Source organism: Salmo salar, chromosome 22 (assembly GCF_965601325.2).
Source record: "Salmo salar chromosome 22, fSalSal1, whole genome shotgun sequence".
Lineage (NCBI taxonomy): Eukaryota > Metazoa > Chordata > Actinopteri > Salmoniformes > Salmonidae > Salmo > Salmo salar.
This window is the reverse complement of record NC_138312.1, coordinates 11,682,643-11,702,389: the sequence shown is the minus strand read 5'-3', so window position 1 is coordinate 11,702,389 and position 19,747 is coordinate 11,682,643. Positions and strand designations below refer to the sequence as shown.

Sequence of the window (19,747 nt, the reverse complement as noted above, 5' to 3'; positions counted from 1 at the left end):
ACACACACACAAGTACACATCCAAATTGCTTCTTTAAAAGGCAACGTTTTATTTTTTACAACCACATCTACATTTTGTATGTAAATGAGATGTTATAGAAGGGTCCAGAACACTTTTTTGTGATTTCACTTATTTTTGATAAACACCCCAAACAGCGGAATGACTTCCTTATCCTCATTGTGCAGTATGGGGGTCCTGAAAAACATACGCTCCAACAAACGCTCCAAAAACACCCAATTATGTCCTTTTAGAAATGCCAAAAGCTCTCAGTATTGTGATGCAGGTCTTTAGATGTTGTACACATGAAATTGTGCAATTCCAAACTTTATCCGCAGCAGTATATTCCCCTTTGTGCAACTCAAACCGTTTCCCCTATCCAACTGTTCCACCTAACCTCATGACCAAAAACACACATTGCTCTAAATGTCATAACCCTCTGAAGTCTGCAGTGGTGTTATGTGAACTGTCTCAATGTGCATTCCATTAGAAGTGCACCCCTATTGATAAAACTAACAAAAATGTGTGGTTGTTTTGGAGGCATGCATTTCTATGTTTCTGTTCCACTCTCTGGATGAATCCGACTGTATATCTCTCTTAGTCGGGAAGATATCAACCCTGATAACAAGATCTTTAACCCGTTAGATATTAATGAAGCAAACGATAAATTGAATGATTGTGTTGATCCAGATTCAAATTTCCTGAAACTTACTAGAAATAATTCTATCACTTGTGATTACTAAAATGTTACGCAATTTAACAACCTGTATAGCAGTATCTAATTCCAAGACAAGCTTGTTTTCGACCTTTCATTTGAATGTCCGCAGTCTTCCTAACAATCATGATCACATTGTTCATTATCTGTCTTCTCTCAGTCATGAATTTTCCATTGTTGCCCTTTCAGAAACAATTTTTGACTGAAGAGACAACCACGCTGTATGACATGTCTCCTTATCATGCTGTTCACCACTGTAGAACCTCAAGAGTTGGAGGAGTGTCCATTTTTGACCGTAAACATTTTCAACTTTTTGTAAGAGAGGACCTCACACTCACATCTGATGACATTGATGTTGAATCTCCTTTCATAGAAATGCACCCCTATTCATTTTCTTGTGGTAAGAAAGTGGTAATCGGATGCATCTATCGGCTAGCCGATTCTGACATTGGTAGTTGCATTGATATCCTTGCATGAACCTTGGATTTGATTGATAATGATGATGACCCATATTTATCAAATTTTGACAACTTCTTTCAATAATGTGCCTAATACAGCAATACTTTATACTGACATTTCTGACCACTTTACAATTTTCCACTTCTCTTTGGCAGCTGGAAATGAACAGATGGGAATGATTAGTAGCATTAAATGTACAATATTTAAGAAAAGTAATTGTGAGAGCTTTTAGATGTTGATCAACTCTGTACTTCACCATTGCTTCCTCTTAGTAAAAAGAGAGCAGCAGAAGGGTTCTGGAAACCTTGGTTACAACCGGTCTCAAAAAATCCTCAGTTTAAAAAAAAAAGATATATAAAAAGTTTCTCACAAATCCCTTTCCCCTGAATTCTGCAAATTACAAAAAGTATAAGAACAAATTTACACACCTACTTCGGAGATCCCCAAAAATATACTTTAATAATAGAAATTCCAGAATCCTTAAATAATATAGACAGAATCATCAATCAACTGTTGAATAAGAAAAAGGGATCTACAACTATCCCATCTCAATTTATTGTTGGAAATAAGACCTATAGTGATCCTGGTGTTATTTCATGTGAATTTAATAACTTTTTTGTGAATTGAGGAAACTGATGGAAATCCCTTGGATTACAATAAGGGACATTTCCATTCTCTGCTTCAGTTTGATCCTCCTGATGTTTTTTTTATTTCACCTTTATTTAACTAAGCAAGTCAGTTAACAAATTCTTATTTACAATGACGGCCTACCCCGGCCAAACCCTAACCCGGACAACGACGGACCAATTGTGCGCCACCCTATGGGACTCCCAATCACGGACGTTTGTGACACAGCCTGGAATCAAACCAGGGTCTGTAGTAATGCCTCTATCACTGAAATGCAGTGCCTTCGATCGCTACGCCACTCGGGAGCCAATGTAATGGAGGTGATGGAGGTAATTGGTAACTTAAAGATATCAGCAGCAGGTCATGATGAGATTGGTGCTTCTGGTGAAATCAGTGTCTTCCTCGATCACTGAGCCTCTAACGTATATTTTCACCAAATCTATGCAAACTGGTATTGTTCCTAAAGATTTGAAAATTGCCAAAGTTATCCCCCTCTATACATCTGTAGATCCAAGATCTTTTACAAATTATCGGACAATATCTGTACTACAGCACCATGTTTTTCTAAAATACTAGAAAAATTGGTGTATAAGAGAATGTTGAAACATTTCAAATCAACACTGTATTCTATATGAGCGCCAATAGGTTTTCGTAAAAACTACTCCACTGATATGTCTCTTTTGCAACTTGTGAATCAAATATTTACAGCCCTTAACAACAGTGAATACGCTCTTGGCATCTTTTTAGATTTATCCAAAGCGTTTGACACGGTTGATCATGAAACATTACTTTCTAATATTTCGTTTTTCATGATTATACATATAATTGGTTATATAGTTATGTTTATGATAGACAACAATTTGTTTATGCAAATGTCTGTGCATCTACCAGGGCCAAGATATCCTGTGGTGTCCCACAGGGTTCAATAATTGGACCTTTGTTATTCCTAATCTATATCAATGTCCTTGCTGCTATGTCTTCTACCATACTTCCCATTCTCTTTGCTGATGACACCAATTTGATTTTATCATAAAATTAATTTGATTGACTAATTAATGAAGCCAACCCAGGCATGGACAAATTGTATGATTGGTTCCAGATAAACAAATGATCTTTCATGTAAAATCTTTATTGTATCCACTAGTAAGAATAAGAAATATTGCAAAAAATAAATAAATAAATCACAAGTTGCATCCACTAGATTCCTCTGAGTTCTAATTGCTGAAAAACGATACCGGAAAGATCCTATTCAATTTGTCTGCAGCAAAGTGATGAAATCTGTTGGTATCATCAGAAAGATTTGTGGTGTGGTTTATCAGGCTTGCTTCCTAACTCTATTCTGTAGCTTAATTTACCTATATCGAATTTACTGTAATATTGTCTGGGCCAGTACACACGCCTCTTACCTCCACAAATTACTCATCATACAAAAGACATTCGCAAGACTAGCCACCACCTCTAATTACCTAGCTCCATCTGCACCTTTGTTTAAGAAACAATATCTTGTCTATTTACAACATTAATGTACACCAATTATGCATTTTCATCTACAAATGCTCATACCTCCCAGACAGTTTACCTAAACCCTTCAATGGATTCTTCCAGGCTAATTCTGAAATCCATCTATATAACACAAGACACTGCGATAACCTCTAGCCTCCCCTCTGTCACACGTTACATAGTCAATTCTCTATCAGATACAGAGGTACCATACTCTGGAATTCATATCTTCACATTGCAAAAACCTCATCATCCCTCAATAACAACTCAGTAATCTCCTCCATATAGCTCAACTCTCACACACTCACATCCACACATGCACACACACATTTAAATAAAATGTATACTGCTTTTCAGCTTTTTTGTGTTTGCTGATCGATTCATTTGTACTTTTATGATTAGTGGGTTTTATCTGTTTGAACAAACCTTTTTGATGTTTTTACTTGTGTTTTGTATATAGTGTTTTTGTGGTGTGGTTTTTACATAAGCCCTTTGGCTTCCAACCACACCTGCACACCGTATTTTATTTATTTATTTATTTGTTTTTATCTGTGTTGTTGTTTATCACTTATTTTATTTGGTGCAAATAAATTCAACCTTAAACCTTAAACTGTAGACACTAATAGAGTCATGCTTTCCCGGTAAAGGTCTTTCTGGTATTGATAACGGAGTTGGGATGGGGAGGAATATTTACCACACATACAGTATACTGTATTATCACAGCTGATGGTATGCCGATGTGGTCCTCCAGCATAGCCTACTGACAGGCCCTGATTTTAGCTTGCCAGAGAATGACAGCATATACATTCTTTGTACATGTCATTCCAAGATAAGTCTTTATACATGTAATTCCAAGATAAGGGAAATAAATTAAAAAGACAACACCATCTCTACTTCCACAAAAGCCTTAATCTGAACACCTAAATTGGAAGATTTACTGGTGACTTGTGTTTGGGGGTAGATGGTTGCTTGGTTTGCGTCCATGGTTTTTACATAAAAAGACAGATGGCAAATGGGTGACCTCATCACCTGAGCATATGCCCCTTCAGCAGGTGAGCAAAGTGGCAGGCTTTAGAAACGCTGTGTCGGAACAAGATGGTTGAATGACTACAGAGTTTCCGTGGTGATCCATTCTGTAATAATGGGAAGCCTCACTTACAGTAAATTATAGAAGAATGGGGGCATCAATTAACTTTAATTTAAAAAACATTTGGAGGAGAGCAAATGGATTTGTTAGACAGGCAACTTAAATACCATATATCCCCAAAAAAGTGTAACCTTAAAGGGAAAGGGATACTTCGGGATTTTGGCAATAATAGTATGCTAGCGGGTACCCATAGACTTCCAGTCATTGCGCTAACACTAGTTAGCATTGGCTTGCGAAACTACCTCAAACTTCCTTCATACTGGACACAGAGACATAAAAATGTTATCCACAAGTTCATCCAGAGTGGGATATCTGCAACTTCTAGAGTTTTGATCCAATTGTAAGCATTACCAACAGAGCAAATGGGAAAACAAACAAGTAATGGTGGTGGAGGGGATGGCTGCCATTTTATGGGCTCTTAACCAACCGCGCTATTTTGTTTGTTTTTTTGCATTGTTTGTAACTTATTTTGTTCATAATGTTGCTGTTACTGTCTCTTATGACCGAAAAGAGCTTCTGGACATCAGAACACAGATTACTCGCCTTAAACTGGACAAAGACTTTTTCTTTGATTCGAACGAGAGGAATTTACTCCAGACAACCGACAAGGCTCTCATCCCAGGCATTCGTAGGAGAAAAAGATGGAGATATCGCGGAAGGAGATCAGGGTGCCTTGTACGGATCCAGCGATGAATGGCTAATCTGCCTTTGCCATCGGTACTATTGGCCAATGTACAATCGCTGAATAATAAAGTGGACGAACTACAAGCACGTATATCTTACCAACGGGACATTAAAAACTGTAATATCTTATGTTTCCCCGAGTCGTGGCTGAAAGACGACATGAATAACATACAGCTGGCGGGTTACATACTGTATCGGCAGGATAGAACAGCAGCCTCTGGTAAGACAAACGGTGGCGGTCTAGGTATATTTGTAAACAACAGCTGGTGCACAATATCTAAGGAAGTCTCGAGGTTTTGCTCGCCTGAGGTAGAGTATCTCCATGATAAGCTGTAGACCACACTATCTACCAAGAGAGTTTTCATCTATATTCTTCGTAGTTGTCTATTTACCACCACAAATTGATGCCGGCACTTAAATCTGTTTTACCTCATTTCTACAAGCATGTTGAATGTGCGATCAGAGGGGAAAAAACTCAAGATCACCTTTACTCCACACACAGAGACGCGTACAAAGCTCTCCCTCGCCCTCCATTTGGCAAATCTGACCATAGATATCGTCCGATTAATCGGTATTGGCTTTTTTTGGTCCTCCAATAATCGGTATCAGTATAGGCGTTGAAAAATCATAATCGGTCGACCTCTAGTACGTACATACCCCAACCAGAAGCCATGGATAACAGACAACATCTGCACTGAGCTAAATAATAATAATAATAAAAAGTAACACAATAAGAATAACAATAACTACACCGGCTCTGACTCTTGTTGGATGTGGAAGGGCTTGCAAACTATTACAGAATACAAAGAGAAGCACAGTCGAGAGCTGCCCAGTGATACGAGCCTACCAGATGAGCTAAATTACTTCTATGCTCGCTTCGGGGCAAGTAACACTAAAACATGCATGAGAGCATTGGCTGTTCCGGACGACTGTGTGATCACGCTCTCCGCCGCTCTCCGCAGCGATGTGAGTAAGATCTTTAAACAGGTCAACATTCACAAGGCCGCAGGGCCAGACAGATTACCAGGACGTGTACTCCGAGCATGCGCTGACCAACTGGCAAGTGTCTTCACTGACATTTTCAACCTCTCCCTGTCTGAGTCTGTAATACCAACATGTTTCAAGCAGACCACCATAGTCCCTGTGTCCAAGAACATTAAGGTAACCTGCCTAAATGACTACCGACCCGTAACACTCACGTCTGTAGCCATGAAGTGCTTTGAAAGGCTGATCATGGCTCACATCAACACCATTATCCCAGAAATCCTAGACCGGGGGTCGGAAACCCGCGGCTCTAGAGCCGCATGCGGCTCTTTAGTGCCGCCCTAGTGGCTCCCTGGAGCTTTTTAAAAAATATGAAAATGGAAAAAGATGGTGTGAATATATTTTTGGTTTTAATATAATTTATTATCCAATGCTGTAAAAATGTGTATAATAAATATTTAATTTCAACATTTCTGTCAACGAAGATTTACGTCATAGCCTGCGACACACGTTTCTTTCAGCTCGGCGTAGTGCCAGACAGGTGGCTGTTGCAAACAAACCGGCGGGTGTGTCATGGGCCATGGATCCCAAAGGGAAAAAGAGAAAGATAGCTGAGGAGAACAGAGGATTCCACAGTTCTTGGACCGAATCATTTGCTTTCATTGCCAATGCGGAAGGATTGCCTGCATGTTTGCTTTGTAATGAGAAGTTGTCAACTAACGAAAAGAGTAACGTTGAAAGACATTTCCATTCTTCCTGACAGTTATAGGAACATGAAGAAATATGCATTTGGAGTATTATCCATCTTTGCATCAACATACCTGTCTCGAGCAGATATTCTCAAACATGAACTACATAAAATCCAAATACCGCACCCGCCTCACAGATGAGAGCTTGCAGTCCTGCGTGAAGATTAAAGTTACATCTTACACGCACGATGTTGAGAAGCTGTCCAGTGATGTCCGAAAACAGAAGTCACATTAAACGGGTAAGTACATAATCCTGTCATAGGCACATATTTAGTAACAAAGTGGCTGTTTTTATAAAGTGATTTCTGATTTTTGTCAGTATATATTTGGAATGACACATAGGGATATTATTGTGTTTTGTTGCTCAGGTCCGAGGATGGCTGCATTGTATTGTGCGTGTCAAAAGAGAACAGGGTGCTGCTGCATTTTACCCTTGCACATTTGCAGAAAACTAAAGAGAAGAGGATAATGCACAGAAATCGAACTTAAACTGTATTATTTTAATTTGATATACTTTACCTTTTCAAAAGGCTGCTGTTTTATTGCACTCTGTCTGTTGCCCAGATAAGGGGAAAAGAGAAGAGGATTGTTTCGTATTATTGAGGATTGAAAAGGACTGCATTTTATTTCCATGGGGAGGTCTGAAATTACAGGAGGCCTATTATGCACGTTGCACATTTTGTTGTTTTTTCGAATCCTAAAATAAAAATGACATCAAAAATCTGATTTCTGTATTGTATTTCTATAATTTCATCAATGCAACGAAACATAATACATTAATATTATAATGGAAGTTAAACTTAAAGCACCATCGTACAGCAGAGTAGTCACGTGGTGCGTCATTCTCTCCAGGATGCGCTGCAGGTAAAATAAACGTTTAATGTATTTGTAGCCTACTTATCATTTTGATAGTAGGCTAATATAGCTAATATAGACACTTACAGCATGTGTTGCCTTCATTATAAGGCTTATATAAGGCTTTTCATTTTTTGCGGCTCCAGACAGATTTGTTTTTTGTTTTTTTGGTCCAATATGGCACTTTCAACATTTTGGGTTGCCGACCCCTGCCCTAGACCCACTCCAATTTGCATACCGCCCCAACAGATCCACCCTCAGGGGTGTGTGCTCAGTCCCCTCCTGTACTCCCTGTTCACTCATGGCTGCACGGCCAGGCACGACTTCAACACCATCATTAAGTTTGCCGATGACACAACAGTGGTAGGCCTGATCACCAACAACATCGAGACAGCCTGTAGGGAGGAGGTCAGAGACCTGACAGTGTGGTGCCAGGACAACAACCTCTCAATCAACGTGCTCAAGACAAAGGAGATGATTGTGGACTACAAGAAAAGGAGGACTGAGCACGCCCCCATTCTCATTGACGGGGCTGTAATGGAACAGGTTGAGAGCTTCAAGTTCCTTGGTGTCCACATCACCAACAAACTAACATGTTCCAAGCACACCAAGACTGTCGTGAAGAGGGCAAGACAAAACCTATTCCCCCTCAGGAGACTGAAAAGATTTGCCATGGGTCCTCAGATCTTCAAAAGGTTCTAGAGCTGCACCAGAGAGAGCATCCTGACTAGTTGCATCACTGCCTGGTAGTGCGTACTGCCCAGTACATCACTGGGGCCAAGCTTCCTGCCATCCAGGACCTCTATACCACGCGGTCTCTTATCAATGGCGGTTATGATATTATTCAGGACCTTGAGCATGGCTGAGGTGCACCCATGACCAGCTCTGAAACAAGATTGCATAGCGGAGAAGGCACGGTGAGATTCGAAATGGTCGGTAATCTGTTTGTTAACTTGGCTTTCAAAGACCTTAGAAAGGCAGGGTAGAATAGATATAGGTCTGTAGCAGTTTGGGTCTAGAGTGTCTCCCCCTTTGAAGAGGGGGATGACCACAGTAGCTTTCCAATCTATTAGAATCTCAGACAATACGAAAGAGAGTTTGAACAGGCTAGTAATAGGGGTTGCAATAATTTCAGCAGATACTTTTAGAAAGAGAGGGTCCAGATTGTCTAGCCCGGCTGATATGTAGGGGTCCAGATTTTGCAGCTTTCAGAACATCAGCTATCTGGATTTGGGTGAAGGAGAAGTGGGGGAGGGTTGGCGAGTTGCTGTGGGGAGCGCAGTGCTGTTGACTGGGGTAGGGGTAGCCAGGTGGAAAGTATGGCCAGCCGTAGAAAAAGGCTTATTGAAATTCTCAATTATTGTGGATTTATCGGTAGTGACAGTGTTTCCTAGCCTCAGTGCATTGGGCAGCTGGGAGGAGGTTCTCTTATTCTCCATGGACCTTACAGTGTCCCAGAACTTTCTTGAGTTTGTACATAGGATGCAAATTTCTGTTTGAGAAAGCTAGCCTTAGCTTTCCTAACTGCCTGTGTATATTGGTTCCTAACTTCTTTAAAAAGTTGCATATCATGGGGGCTATTCGATGCTAATGCAGAACGCCACAGTTCAAAAAAATTTTAACGGAGCATGCTTATTTAAGATGGTGAGGAAGGCACTTTTAAAGAATAACCAGGCATCCTCTACTGACGGGATGAGGTCAATGTCATTCCAGGATACTCCGGCCAGGTCAATTAGAAAGGCCTGTTCGCAGAAGTGTTTTAGGGAGCGTTTGACAGTGATGAGTGGTGGTCGTTTGACCGCAGACCCATTACGGATGCAGGCAATGAGTCAGTGATCGCTGAGATCTTGGTTTAAAACAGCAGAGGTGTATTTGGAGGGCGAGTTAGTTAGGATGATATCTTTGAGGGTGCCCATGTTTACGGATTTGGGGTTGTACCTGGTAGGTTCATTCATAATTTGTGTGAGATTGAGGGCATCAAGTTTAGATTGTAGGATGGCCGGGGTGTTAAGCATGTCCCAGTTTAGGTCATCTAACAGCACGAGCTCAGAAGATAGATTGGACCAATCAATTCACATATGGTGTCCAGGGCACAGCTGGGGGCAGTTTCTGGAAAGGTGAATTTTTAGAAGTAGAAGCTCGAATTGTTTTGGTACAGACCTGGATAGGAAGATCGAACTCTGCTGGCTATCTCTACAGTAGATTACAACACCGCCCCCTTTGGCAGTCCTATCTTGGCGGAAAATATGTGGTGGTTTTCCTAAGCCAGGATTCAGACACGGCTAAGCCATCCAGGTTGGCAGAATGTGCTAAAGCAGTGAATAAAGCAAACTTAGGGAGTAGGCATCTAATGTTAACATGCATGAAACCAAGGCTTTTACGGTTACAGAAGTAAAAAGATGAGAGCACCTGGGGAGTAGGAGTGGAGCAAGGCACTGCAGGTCCTGGATTAACCTCTACATCACCAGAGGAACAGAGGTGAAGTAGGATAAGGGTACGGATAAAGGCTATAAGAACTGGCCGTCTTTCACGTTCGGAACAGAGAGTAAAGGGAGCAGGTTTCTGTGCACGATAGCATAGATTCAAGGCATAATGTACAGACAAAGGTATGGTAGGAAGAGAGTACATTGGAGGTAAACCTAGGCATTGAGTAATGAAGAGAGAGATATAGTCTCTAGAGACGTTTAAACCAGGTGATGTCATCGCATATGTGGGAGGTGGAACAACATGGTTGGTTTAGGCATATTGAGCAGGGCTATAGGCTCTACAGTGAAATAAGACAGTAATCACTAACCAGGACAGTAATGGACAAGGCATATTGATATTAGGGAGAGACATCCATAGCCAAGTGATCGTATGGGTCCAGTGAGTGGTTGGGCTGGCTGGGGACACGGCGATTCAGACAGTTAGCAGGCCGGTGCTAGCAAGCTAGCAGGCCGGGTCTAGCAAGCTAGCATAAGGGCCTTAGAGGGACGTCGCGATGGGGGAAAAGTCTGTTTTTGCCTCCTCGTGAGGTGACGTCGATAGACCAGTCGTGGAATAATTAGAGTTCCAAGTAGCAGAGGGGTCCAAGTCCAATTGGCAAAATGGGTATAGTGGTCCAAGAAACTGGCCAGTGGATCAGCTAACACTCCAATATACTCTAGATAGCTAGCAGGCCGCGGTTAGCAGAATGGGCCTTCAGGGGACGTCGTGCCTGAGGGGCCTGTTGGGATCCTCGGGCAGATTATGTCGGTATTCCAGTCGTGAAGGATCGGTGGGGTTCCGTGCCCCATAGTAGAAGGGGTCCGGATATTGTAGCCGAGGAGTGGGCTTCAGGAGTAGCCCAGGAGCCCTAGCTGGGAGATGGGTCTAGCATGGGCTTGCCCCAGGCTAGTTGGTGCTTGCTCCGGGATGGAAACGTTAGTTATTTATTATTATTTATTATTTGTTATTATTATTATTTGTTACTTTTATTTATTTATTTTAGCTATTTTTCTTAAAACTGCATTTTTGGTTAAGGGCTTGGAAGTAAGCATTTCACTGTAAGGTCTACACCTATCGTATTTGGGGCATGTGACAAATACAATTTGGTTTGATTCGAAAATTGATTCAAAATGGTTGCCCTCTGCTGGTGATTTGCAGGATAAGCAATGATACAAGTAAAAGGAGGGATGTGATTTTTTGTATTATTTCAGTATTAAATGGGCCATTATTTTAAAACTAGCAGAGTTCCCACTCTGGAATGTTGGTATGCCTGTAGAGTATATTAGGTTCAACAATATAGGTTGAAAATATGCCAAAATAAAGTAATATGCTTTTATATGTTTTTATGCTTTTAGATCCAAATGTGAAATATATTTCAACAATCATTCGTCCAAAGGACCATTCTATGGATGTTTTTTTGTGGGGGAAACCAACAACTCTTGGTATATTTTTTACCTTATTTCTTGAGGAATCACTCATGATGCAACTGGTGGGTACTGAAGAGAACAGAACAGGAACAGGGTTGAATGGCTATTTCCCCTGGCACTATTTCCTGGAGAGAGACTTCCTAACTGCTTGGCGAAACAAGCGTCAAGGTCACTGTATTAGCTGGCCAGTGAAGAATCAGACAGGCTACAACAGCACCAGTCTACCAGGGAGACATTGGTTGTCAGAGGTCATTCTCAATGACTAACACAATGTGGAGATGGACAAAGCCCAAAGAGAAGCTGGCAGAAACAGACAAAGTATAAATAGAAGGAAAATAGTTGTAAAAAGCATTACATCTACATACTGTACGTACCTATAGATGTAACATTGAAAAGAACGTACAGTTATTTTTTTTATAACAAATTTAAACCAATCATTAATCTAGTAAGAAAAACAAAAACCCTTTCACCGGCATTCAGGATCCCAATTCTTATTACAATCATTGTTTTCTGGGATTATGTGTCCCAGAGCATACCAGATTACGGACATTTTTGAAATGACATTAGACACAAAACACCCACTAGACAAAGACATAATAGGAACACACAAATCTCCTGCTACCCTCGCAAAACATTCAGGCAAGCGCATACATGGACGAATGCACAGGCACGTGCGTGCTTACACACACACACACACACACACACACACACTTTCCCAGGAGCTACTGCATTCGGCCAGCCTACAGTGAGGTAAACACTTTGCCATTAGAGTTTATACTAGTAGGTCAGGTAGGTACTGTAAATGTAGTGGTGGCTCTCCACCATTACTGAAATGGGCAGCAGCATCATACATACACCCACTAGTCTATTGAAGAAGTGAGGAAGCCGTTGGCATTTATCCATATTCCATTTTCCACCACATAGCAGAAAACATATCCAGGACACCCAAACAATAGACCAAGGTATTACATTTGCAGTAAAACACAGGCAAGCATTTTGGCACCAGATCAAATCTGGTAATCAACTTTTTAAGGTGCATTCATCATATTGAAGTGAATTATAGTTGTATAACTAACTAAAGCCTCTTCAGAAAACATTTGTTGTTTGAATTCAACCTTGGATGGTTGACTTCTTAACTTTTTAGAATACAAAAACTCCCAACATTAATCAGTATTTGTGATTTGATGATGCCAAGTAAGGTTTTGTGAGACCTCCTGATTTGAAGATAATATTTGTGAACCATCTTGAGATCTCTTGGGGACAGCATGCATCATTCCAATGCAGAAGACACGTTTTTTTTATGAACCACACAAGTGGAGAGAGAGAACCAAATCTGCTGAGAAAATGAGAGGGAGAGAGAGCGAGAGAAAAAGAAAGAGATTGGAAGAAAGATAAAAAGCGAGGAAGAGAACGCGAGCGAGAAAGAGAAAGAAAGTGAGATAGAGAGAGAGAAAGAGGGAAATAGGGAGGACTTACCCCAACGTGGTCATTGTGACAATGGTGTACCAGAAGGAGGCTGGAATGCTGGTGAACTTGGTCGACGACGACCCCTTCTCTGCGTAGAACATGACCGTGGCGAAGATGATGATGGCCATGGTGAGGGAGAAGAGGAGGAAGCCCAGCTCGGAGGCGCAGCTCTTCAGCGTGTACCCCAGGATCCTGAGGCCCTGCGAGTGGCGGGAGAACTTGAAGATGCGGAACACACGGAACACTCGGAGAGTGACGAAGGCCCCGCTCACATCCTCATTGTCTGTCATCACCAGGCCGATGTAGTAGGGAAAGATGGCAACCACGTCGATGATGCTCATCACACTGCGCATAAATTGGTAGCGGCTGGGCGCGGCGAAGAGTCTCATGAGGTACTCCACGGTGAAGATAAGGACGCAGGCTGTGTCCATGCAGAAGAAGGCGATGGTATAGCGCTCGCCACACGGCATGTCCTTCTGTGAAGGCGTGGCACCGCAAGGTACCGTCTCTATCACGTTGGTGAGGACTGAGATGGCGATGAAGAAGCCGGTGACGTAGTAGAACACCAGGGCCATGGTGGAGGTGTGAGGGTTCTCAAAGGCCCTCCACATGGTCTCTCTGTATGTCATGTTGGGCAGCTTGCAGTCCTTGTTGTCATCCTGGTCATCCTGGAGACGCTCCGCGTTCTCCCGCTTCCGGTCCTTGTACTCTTCGTAGCAGCAGTCGCCGATGATCTCCGGAATGATGCCGAAGAAAGTTAGCTCTTCGTCATAGGCCGAGATGCACTCGTAGCGAGGATAGTGCAACTTTCCCGTCCGGTAGAAGTTGAGAATGCTGCGGAAGGAGTCTGGGTCCCGGTCGAAAAAATACTCCTTTGTCTCCTCATCGTAAAAAAACTGTTTCTCCGAGCTTCCCAGCAGGGTGTCTGGGTAGCGGTCCAGTGTGGTCCTCCAGGTCTGGAAGCGTCGTCCACTCACGTTCAGGATGATCAGCTCGTCATGTCTCTTTCTGTGGTCTCTAGGAGCAGTGGGCATGGGGCAGTTGGCCACAGGCATCCAGCCAATAGCTGCTGCCCGTGCAAAGGGAAGCCATGCAGCCACTCCTGCCGCCATGGCGACTCACTCTGTGTTCCGGCTTGCCTTAAAATTACCTGCCATCTTGAGCAGAGAAACAGACAAAACACACAATCAGTAACAACTCATGAATAAAACATTTCCATGATAAGGTGATTGCATGGTACTGTGCCTTCAGAAAGTATTTATACCCCTTGACTTTTTCCAGATGTTGTTGTGTTACAGCCTGAATTTAAAAGGCATTACATTTAAATTGTTTGTCACTGGCCTACACACATCATTTTTGTTTATGGAAGACAGATGGAAGACTGAGGGACCACCTGTGCTAATTAGCTATATAGCATGCTCCGAACAACTGTGTGTAACGGAAGAAGGCCGCCAGGAATGTGCTGTCATTGAAAAATACTGTAATCTGCAACTGTGGTGAAGCTGGTTAAAACAGTGTACAGTAAGTGTACAGTAAGTGTACAGTAAGTGTATACTCGGTGGCCAGTTTATTAGGTCACCACCCCGTTCACGAAAATGGTTCGCTCCTACAGACACTTGGCCATACTGTTCGATTGAACATTAAAATGGGCAAAACAAGTAACCTAAGCAGCTTTGAGCGTGGTATGATCGTCTGTGCCAGGCGCGCTGGTTCCAGGATCTCACAAATGGCCGGCCTCCTGGGCTTTTCATGCACGACGGTGTCTAGGGTTTACTGATAATGGTGCGACAAACAAAAAACATCCAGTCAGTAGCCTTTTTGTGGAGCGAAAACAGCTTGTTGATGAGAGGTCCAAAGAGAATGGCAAGAATCGTGCAAGCTAATAGGCAAGCCACAAACAGGCAAATAACGGTGCAGTACAACACTAGTGTGCAGATCGGCATCTGAGAAAGCACAACTCGTCGGTCCTTGTCACGGACGGGCTATTGCAGCAGACGACCACACTGGATTCCACTCCTATCAGCTAAAAACAAGAAGAAGAGGCTCCAGTGGGCACGCGATCACCAACACTGGCCAATTGAGGAGTGGAAAAACATTGCCTGGTCTGATAAATCCAGGTTCCTGTTGCATCATGCTGATGGCAGAGTCAGGATTTGGCATAAGCAGCATGAGTCCATGGTCCCATCCTGCATGGTGTCAATGGTACAGGCTGGTGGTGGTGTAATGGTGTGGGGAATGTTTTCCTGGCACACATTAGGTCCCTTGATGCCAATTGAGTAATGTTTCCATTCCCCAAATAATTCAGGCTGTTCTGGAGGCAAAGAGGGGTTCGACCCGGTACTAGATGGGTGTACCTAATAATATATTTTGCATTTATTTTGATGTGATATGAAAGTAAAGAGATTTATGTTTCTACAACCGTATTGCAATTGAGAATAGATTCAGCTTTAGATGGAGTATTTGGCAGTCTACCTCTGAAAATAACATTTAAGGTCCAAGGACCTTAAGGACCAATGGTAGGCTCCTTAAGAGTACATCTTGGGCTATGGATGCAAGGATTATAATGAGAATCCCACTGCAAGAGCACCACCTCTAAAAGACCTATAAGCAGGCTGTCAAATTCCCTGTCATTTCCAGAGCTCACAGAACAGAACGTTTAAGACAGAGAGGATAATGTGAAGTCTCGTTAGGAAGCTCTGTTAACAGCTATGACAAATAGAAGTGGTCTGTTCAGAATAGAACGAGACCTGTGGAGTCAGAATCGCATACCTGCCATACTGCTAAGTATGTATCAGATTTAAGGATAATATGAAGAACGATTGTCAAAATATAGAAAATCCTGTATACTTCTGCTTTTTTTATTGCTCATTTAGATGGTACATTTTGACAACATTTCGATAGGAGTGTATACAGATGTTAATTTGATCACTATTTTGTTGCTGTGAATTTTTATGCAAAGCATAAAAAATGCAAACTTGTGGTGTATTCGAGTTTTAGAAAGGTTTCTAAAGTTTGTAATTTCCACATTGAAATTTCAGACTTGATTTGCCTTAACAAAAAAATATATCCATTCATTTTAATCCACATATTAATTCACATTTCCTGTTGCTGCAGGATTAATTTCCTTCTGTTTGCAAACTGGCCCAGATGAAGATCCTACATCTGCATGCTGTATTTTGATGAATAAGTAAAACATTTTTGCTGGTTTAACATTCCGATAACCATGATCAACTTCACATGTCAGGTTACTTGTAGAAAAAAACAGACCATCACATTAGAAACAAATAGGGACAACTCAGGTGCTCAAGCAAAGCTTTCTATATCACTTACCGCCAAACAAGGAAAGATCCCCAAAAATGTAATGCGCGATCCTCCAGTAAAACAATTCCTCAGAGGAAAAGCTACATATTTTGAAGGACGCATTGACAAAGGACCTCTGTACGGATAAACGAACCAAGTATAGAGGAACAAGAGATGGGGATGGATGTTGATGCGTTGAACGACCGAAACGTGTTGATGAAATTCACCAAAACCTTGGATGTCTTTCTTTAAACCACACCTGCATCTAGTGGCACCTGCGGTTTGGACAGAAAGCACAGATTCATTTTGCGATCTTCAGGATGATATTCACACCTACCTCATGTCGGTGAACACTAGAATAGTGGATGATGGACGTAGCAGTCAGTCTCCGCAATTTCTGTCTCTCTCTCTCTCTCTCTCTCTCTCTCTCTCTCTCTCTTGCGCGCTCTCTCTGTTTCTCTCTTGTGCGCATAGGCTCTCTCCCACTCCCCATCTCCCCTCATAAGTTTACCGTGACAAATCAGTCCACTCAACCAGTTAAACGGACTGATTTGTCAACACTTTATTAATGTTTTTTTCTTTCTTCTTTACTTTTTATTAGCTCATGTGAGAAAATACATCTTGATTATGCACGCCTTTATTGAGGCAGTTGGTATACTGTGAAATTTCCTCATTCAATTATGTTCAGCACAGTGAGGGAAAGTTGCCTTCTAGAGAAATCTTATCACATGACGGGGTGCAATAACTAGAACACTTGATAGTTATGATCGAGAAGGGTTTGCAGCGTGCTTTTTAACATTTTCTCACGATTTAATTGTCATCGCGTCGTTAAAAACCACTTAGCAAATCGAATGTTTACTCTAAAATGAAAAGTGGAAGGCTTTTATATTTAGCCTCTATAACTTACACTTATTACCATGTAATGTGTAAGTAAATACATTGTTAATTATCTTACAATGTGAACATGTAAATGTAACGGCCATTCCGAACTGGGATTTGTGTTGAAAAATCCGAAAGGCTTGTTTTGACGGATTACAGAAATTCAAATTCAGAGGTCCAAAATGGTATTCCATACACTGTGATTGAAGGAAGTGTGGGAAGGTTATGCTGCTTTAAAAGTTGATTAAATGTTATCCCGCTTAGGAGACAAGTAGACGAAAAATGCCCTTGAAAGATTTTGGTGAGTGCTAGAGAGCTCTTTGTTTATGCCCATTCAGGATCATTCTTAATAAACCATTGACCCACCAATCTCTTCAAGAATTAACATGTAAATGCAAGATCAACCATCAGCCTGGTCAACCTCCCCGTTATCTCAGCCAATCATGGCTAGCCAGGAAAGATCCTGTCTTTCTTCTATACAGCTCAGTGCTTTTTCCTTGGCTAAACTAGGCTAATAATTGAACATTTTTATTCATATTTAAGGATCACATACACGTTTGTAATTAAGGCACATAAAGTCCACATGTTCAACAAGGCATTTCTGCAACAAAAAAAAATCTATAATTTTTCAAACTGCCCTACTGTGAAGAAGGAACTAGAGTCATCCACACCCTGTTGGGCTGGCATGTCACGAATGATGGATGGTACATATTAAAATGTTTAAGTCTAATTTATTTTTTTATTTTTTTTATCATAGTGAGAAGTAATTAAGTTGGATTTGAGATCGTAAAAAATGTAGACCTCGACACGAGGATTACATTCATTATTACTACTATATCTTTATTACCCAAGAGAGGCAGTAAACATTGGCCTGGGGAAAGTAGAGAGCTTAGAGTATTACTTTATTAATCCCAATTTGGGAAATTATTTTGTCACAGCATGCATTGTTAATGACTTGACAGGACACGCAAAACAATGACCAACATGATTAAAAAACAAAAGGCACATGCACCAGTCATAGTATCCCAAAAAGAATAGTCTGATTCCAGTGCTGTTTTCCATCCTACTCTGGGGGAAAACAGGCAACAGCATTTTCCAATAGACAGTTAATCAATTACACTCATTAAAAAGCCTCATAGCTGTGGGTAAAAATGACCGTCTAAAACCTCCCTGTGGAACATCTGGGCAGGATGAACCTGCTACTGAAGCTGCTCCTGTGTTGCATTCAAGTGTTGTGGAGTGGGTGTGTGTCATTGTCCATGATCATGTGGGTTTTTACTTGCAGCCTTTTTATGAACATGTCTAGGCTGCAGCCAATTGTAGCACTGGCTTTGTTAAGGATTTTGTTAAGCTAGTTTAAGTCCTCCTTAGCTAAATTCCCTTTCCAGCGCATAATGGCATAGGTCACTACACTCGCCATGTCACTGCTATAGAACATACAAAGTATTTTGTCACATACATTAAAAGATCTAAGCTTCCTTAAAAAGTACAGTCTGTATTTTTTTTTTGTAGACACTGTGAGAATACTCCTTCCAGCTCAGTTTGTTGTCCACTAGTACATCTTAGTACTTATAAGAGTCAACAGTGCCAATCCCTTCAAAATGAATAGAAATGGGATTAAAGACATTTATTTTTCCTAAAATCTACCACTAGCTCCTGGTCTTATCATGTGTCATATCACTGAGCATACAGCATGTGTCATCCAATTCCCTCGTCGCACTGTGCAGACATACTATTCCGTAAGGGAGCGAAGCCTACACAACTCAAGAGTATTTACTTTGCTTCAAGTTCATTGTTGCTTAATAGCCTTCACAAACTTGGACAAAAAAAATCGGGAACAATTTTCTTTCCCTGAGTACATCCATATCCATACTTTACCTTTCAAAAAGGTCCCCCAGAAGGACATTCTTTCAACAATTTCCATTATGAATGTGAGGTATTCAAAAAGGCACTAATTTGCTCTGGAGACCTTGAAGTCATGAAATAACCCTCAGACTTAAAACAGACACTAAAATATCACTAGAGCCTACATTAACATACTCACTGGCAACACACTGGTGCTGCTATGGAAAGCCCCTATTTTTGCCCTACAAACCTCCTAACCATAGAGAAGTTGAAGGAACACCAGTCCTTCCTCACATCTCCCTCTTCAGACCCATGCAGTCAGTCGATGCATGGGCTCAAGGCCCCCTTGGCTGACTGTGTCATGTGGGCCTTTGAAAGGACCTCTTCATGGGGTCCAGATGGAGAGGAGAAGAAGTCTAGATGATGAAACGCACTTTCGATGAACACCCTTGTAATGTAGCAAATGTTCTTCAGATGAAGGCATCTAAAAGTATTGCGTCTTTGAACAATTTATCTAATCTGAAATGTATTTTAGAAAACACCCTGGCATGGAAGGTATTTTTAAGAATATGCATGCTCTAAGTAGCTGGAGGGATACTGATATGCAACACTATTCCATTACATAAACTCCTTTCATGTTCCTGCT

The 19,747-nt window shown here is 41.5% G+C and overlaps 1 protein-coding gene across 1 annotated transcript in view; it reads right to left on the bottom strand.

Moving 5' to 3' along the window:
• The window catches only part of LOC106582742 (A-type voltage-gated potassium channel KCND3), a 114,201-nt gene extending 99,972 nt beyond the window's left edge, over positions 1–14,229 (bottom strand). Inside the window, exon 1 of the mRNA XM_082967365.1 lies at positions 13,087–14,229. Coding sequence (XP_082823491.1) covers positions 13,087–14,189 — 1,103 coding nt within the window. The 5' untranslated portion in view covers positions 14,190–14,229. The remainder of the gene's footprint in view (positions 1–13,086) is intronic.
• Between the last annotated feature and the right edge of the window lie 5,518 nt (positions 14,230–19,747).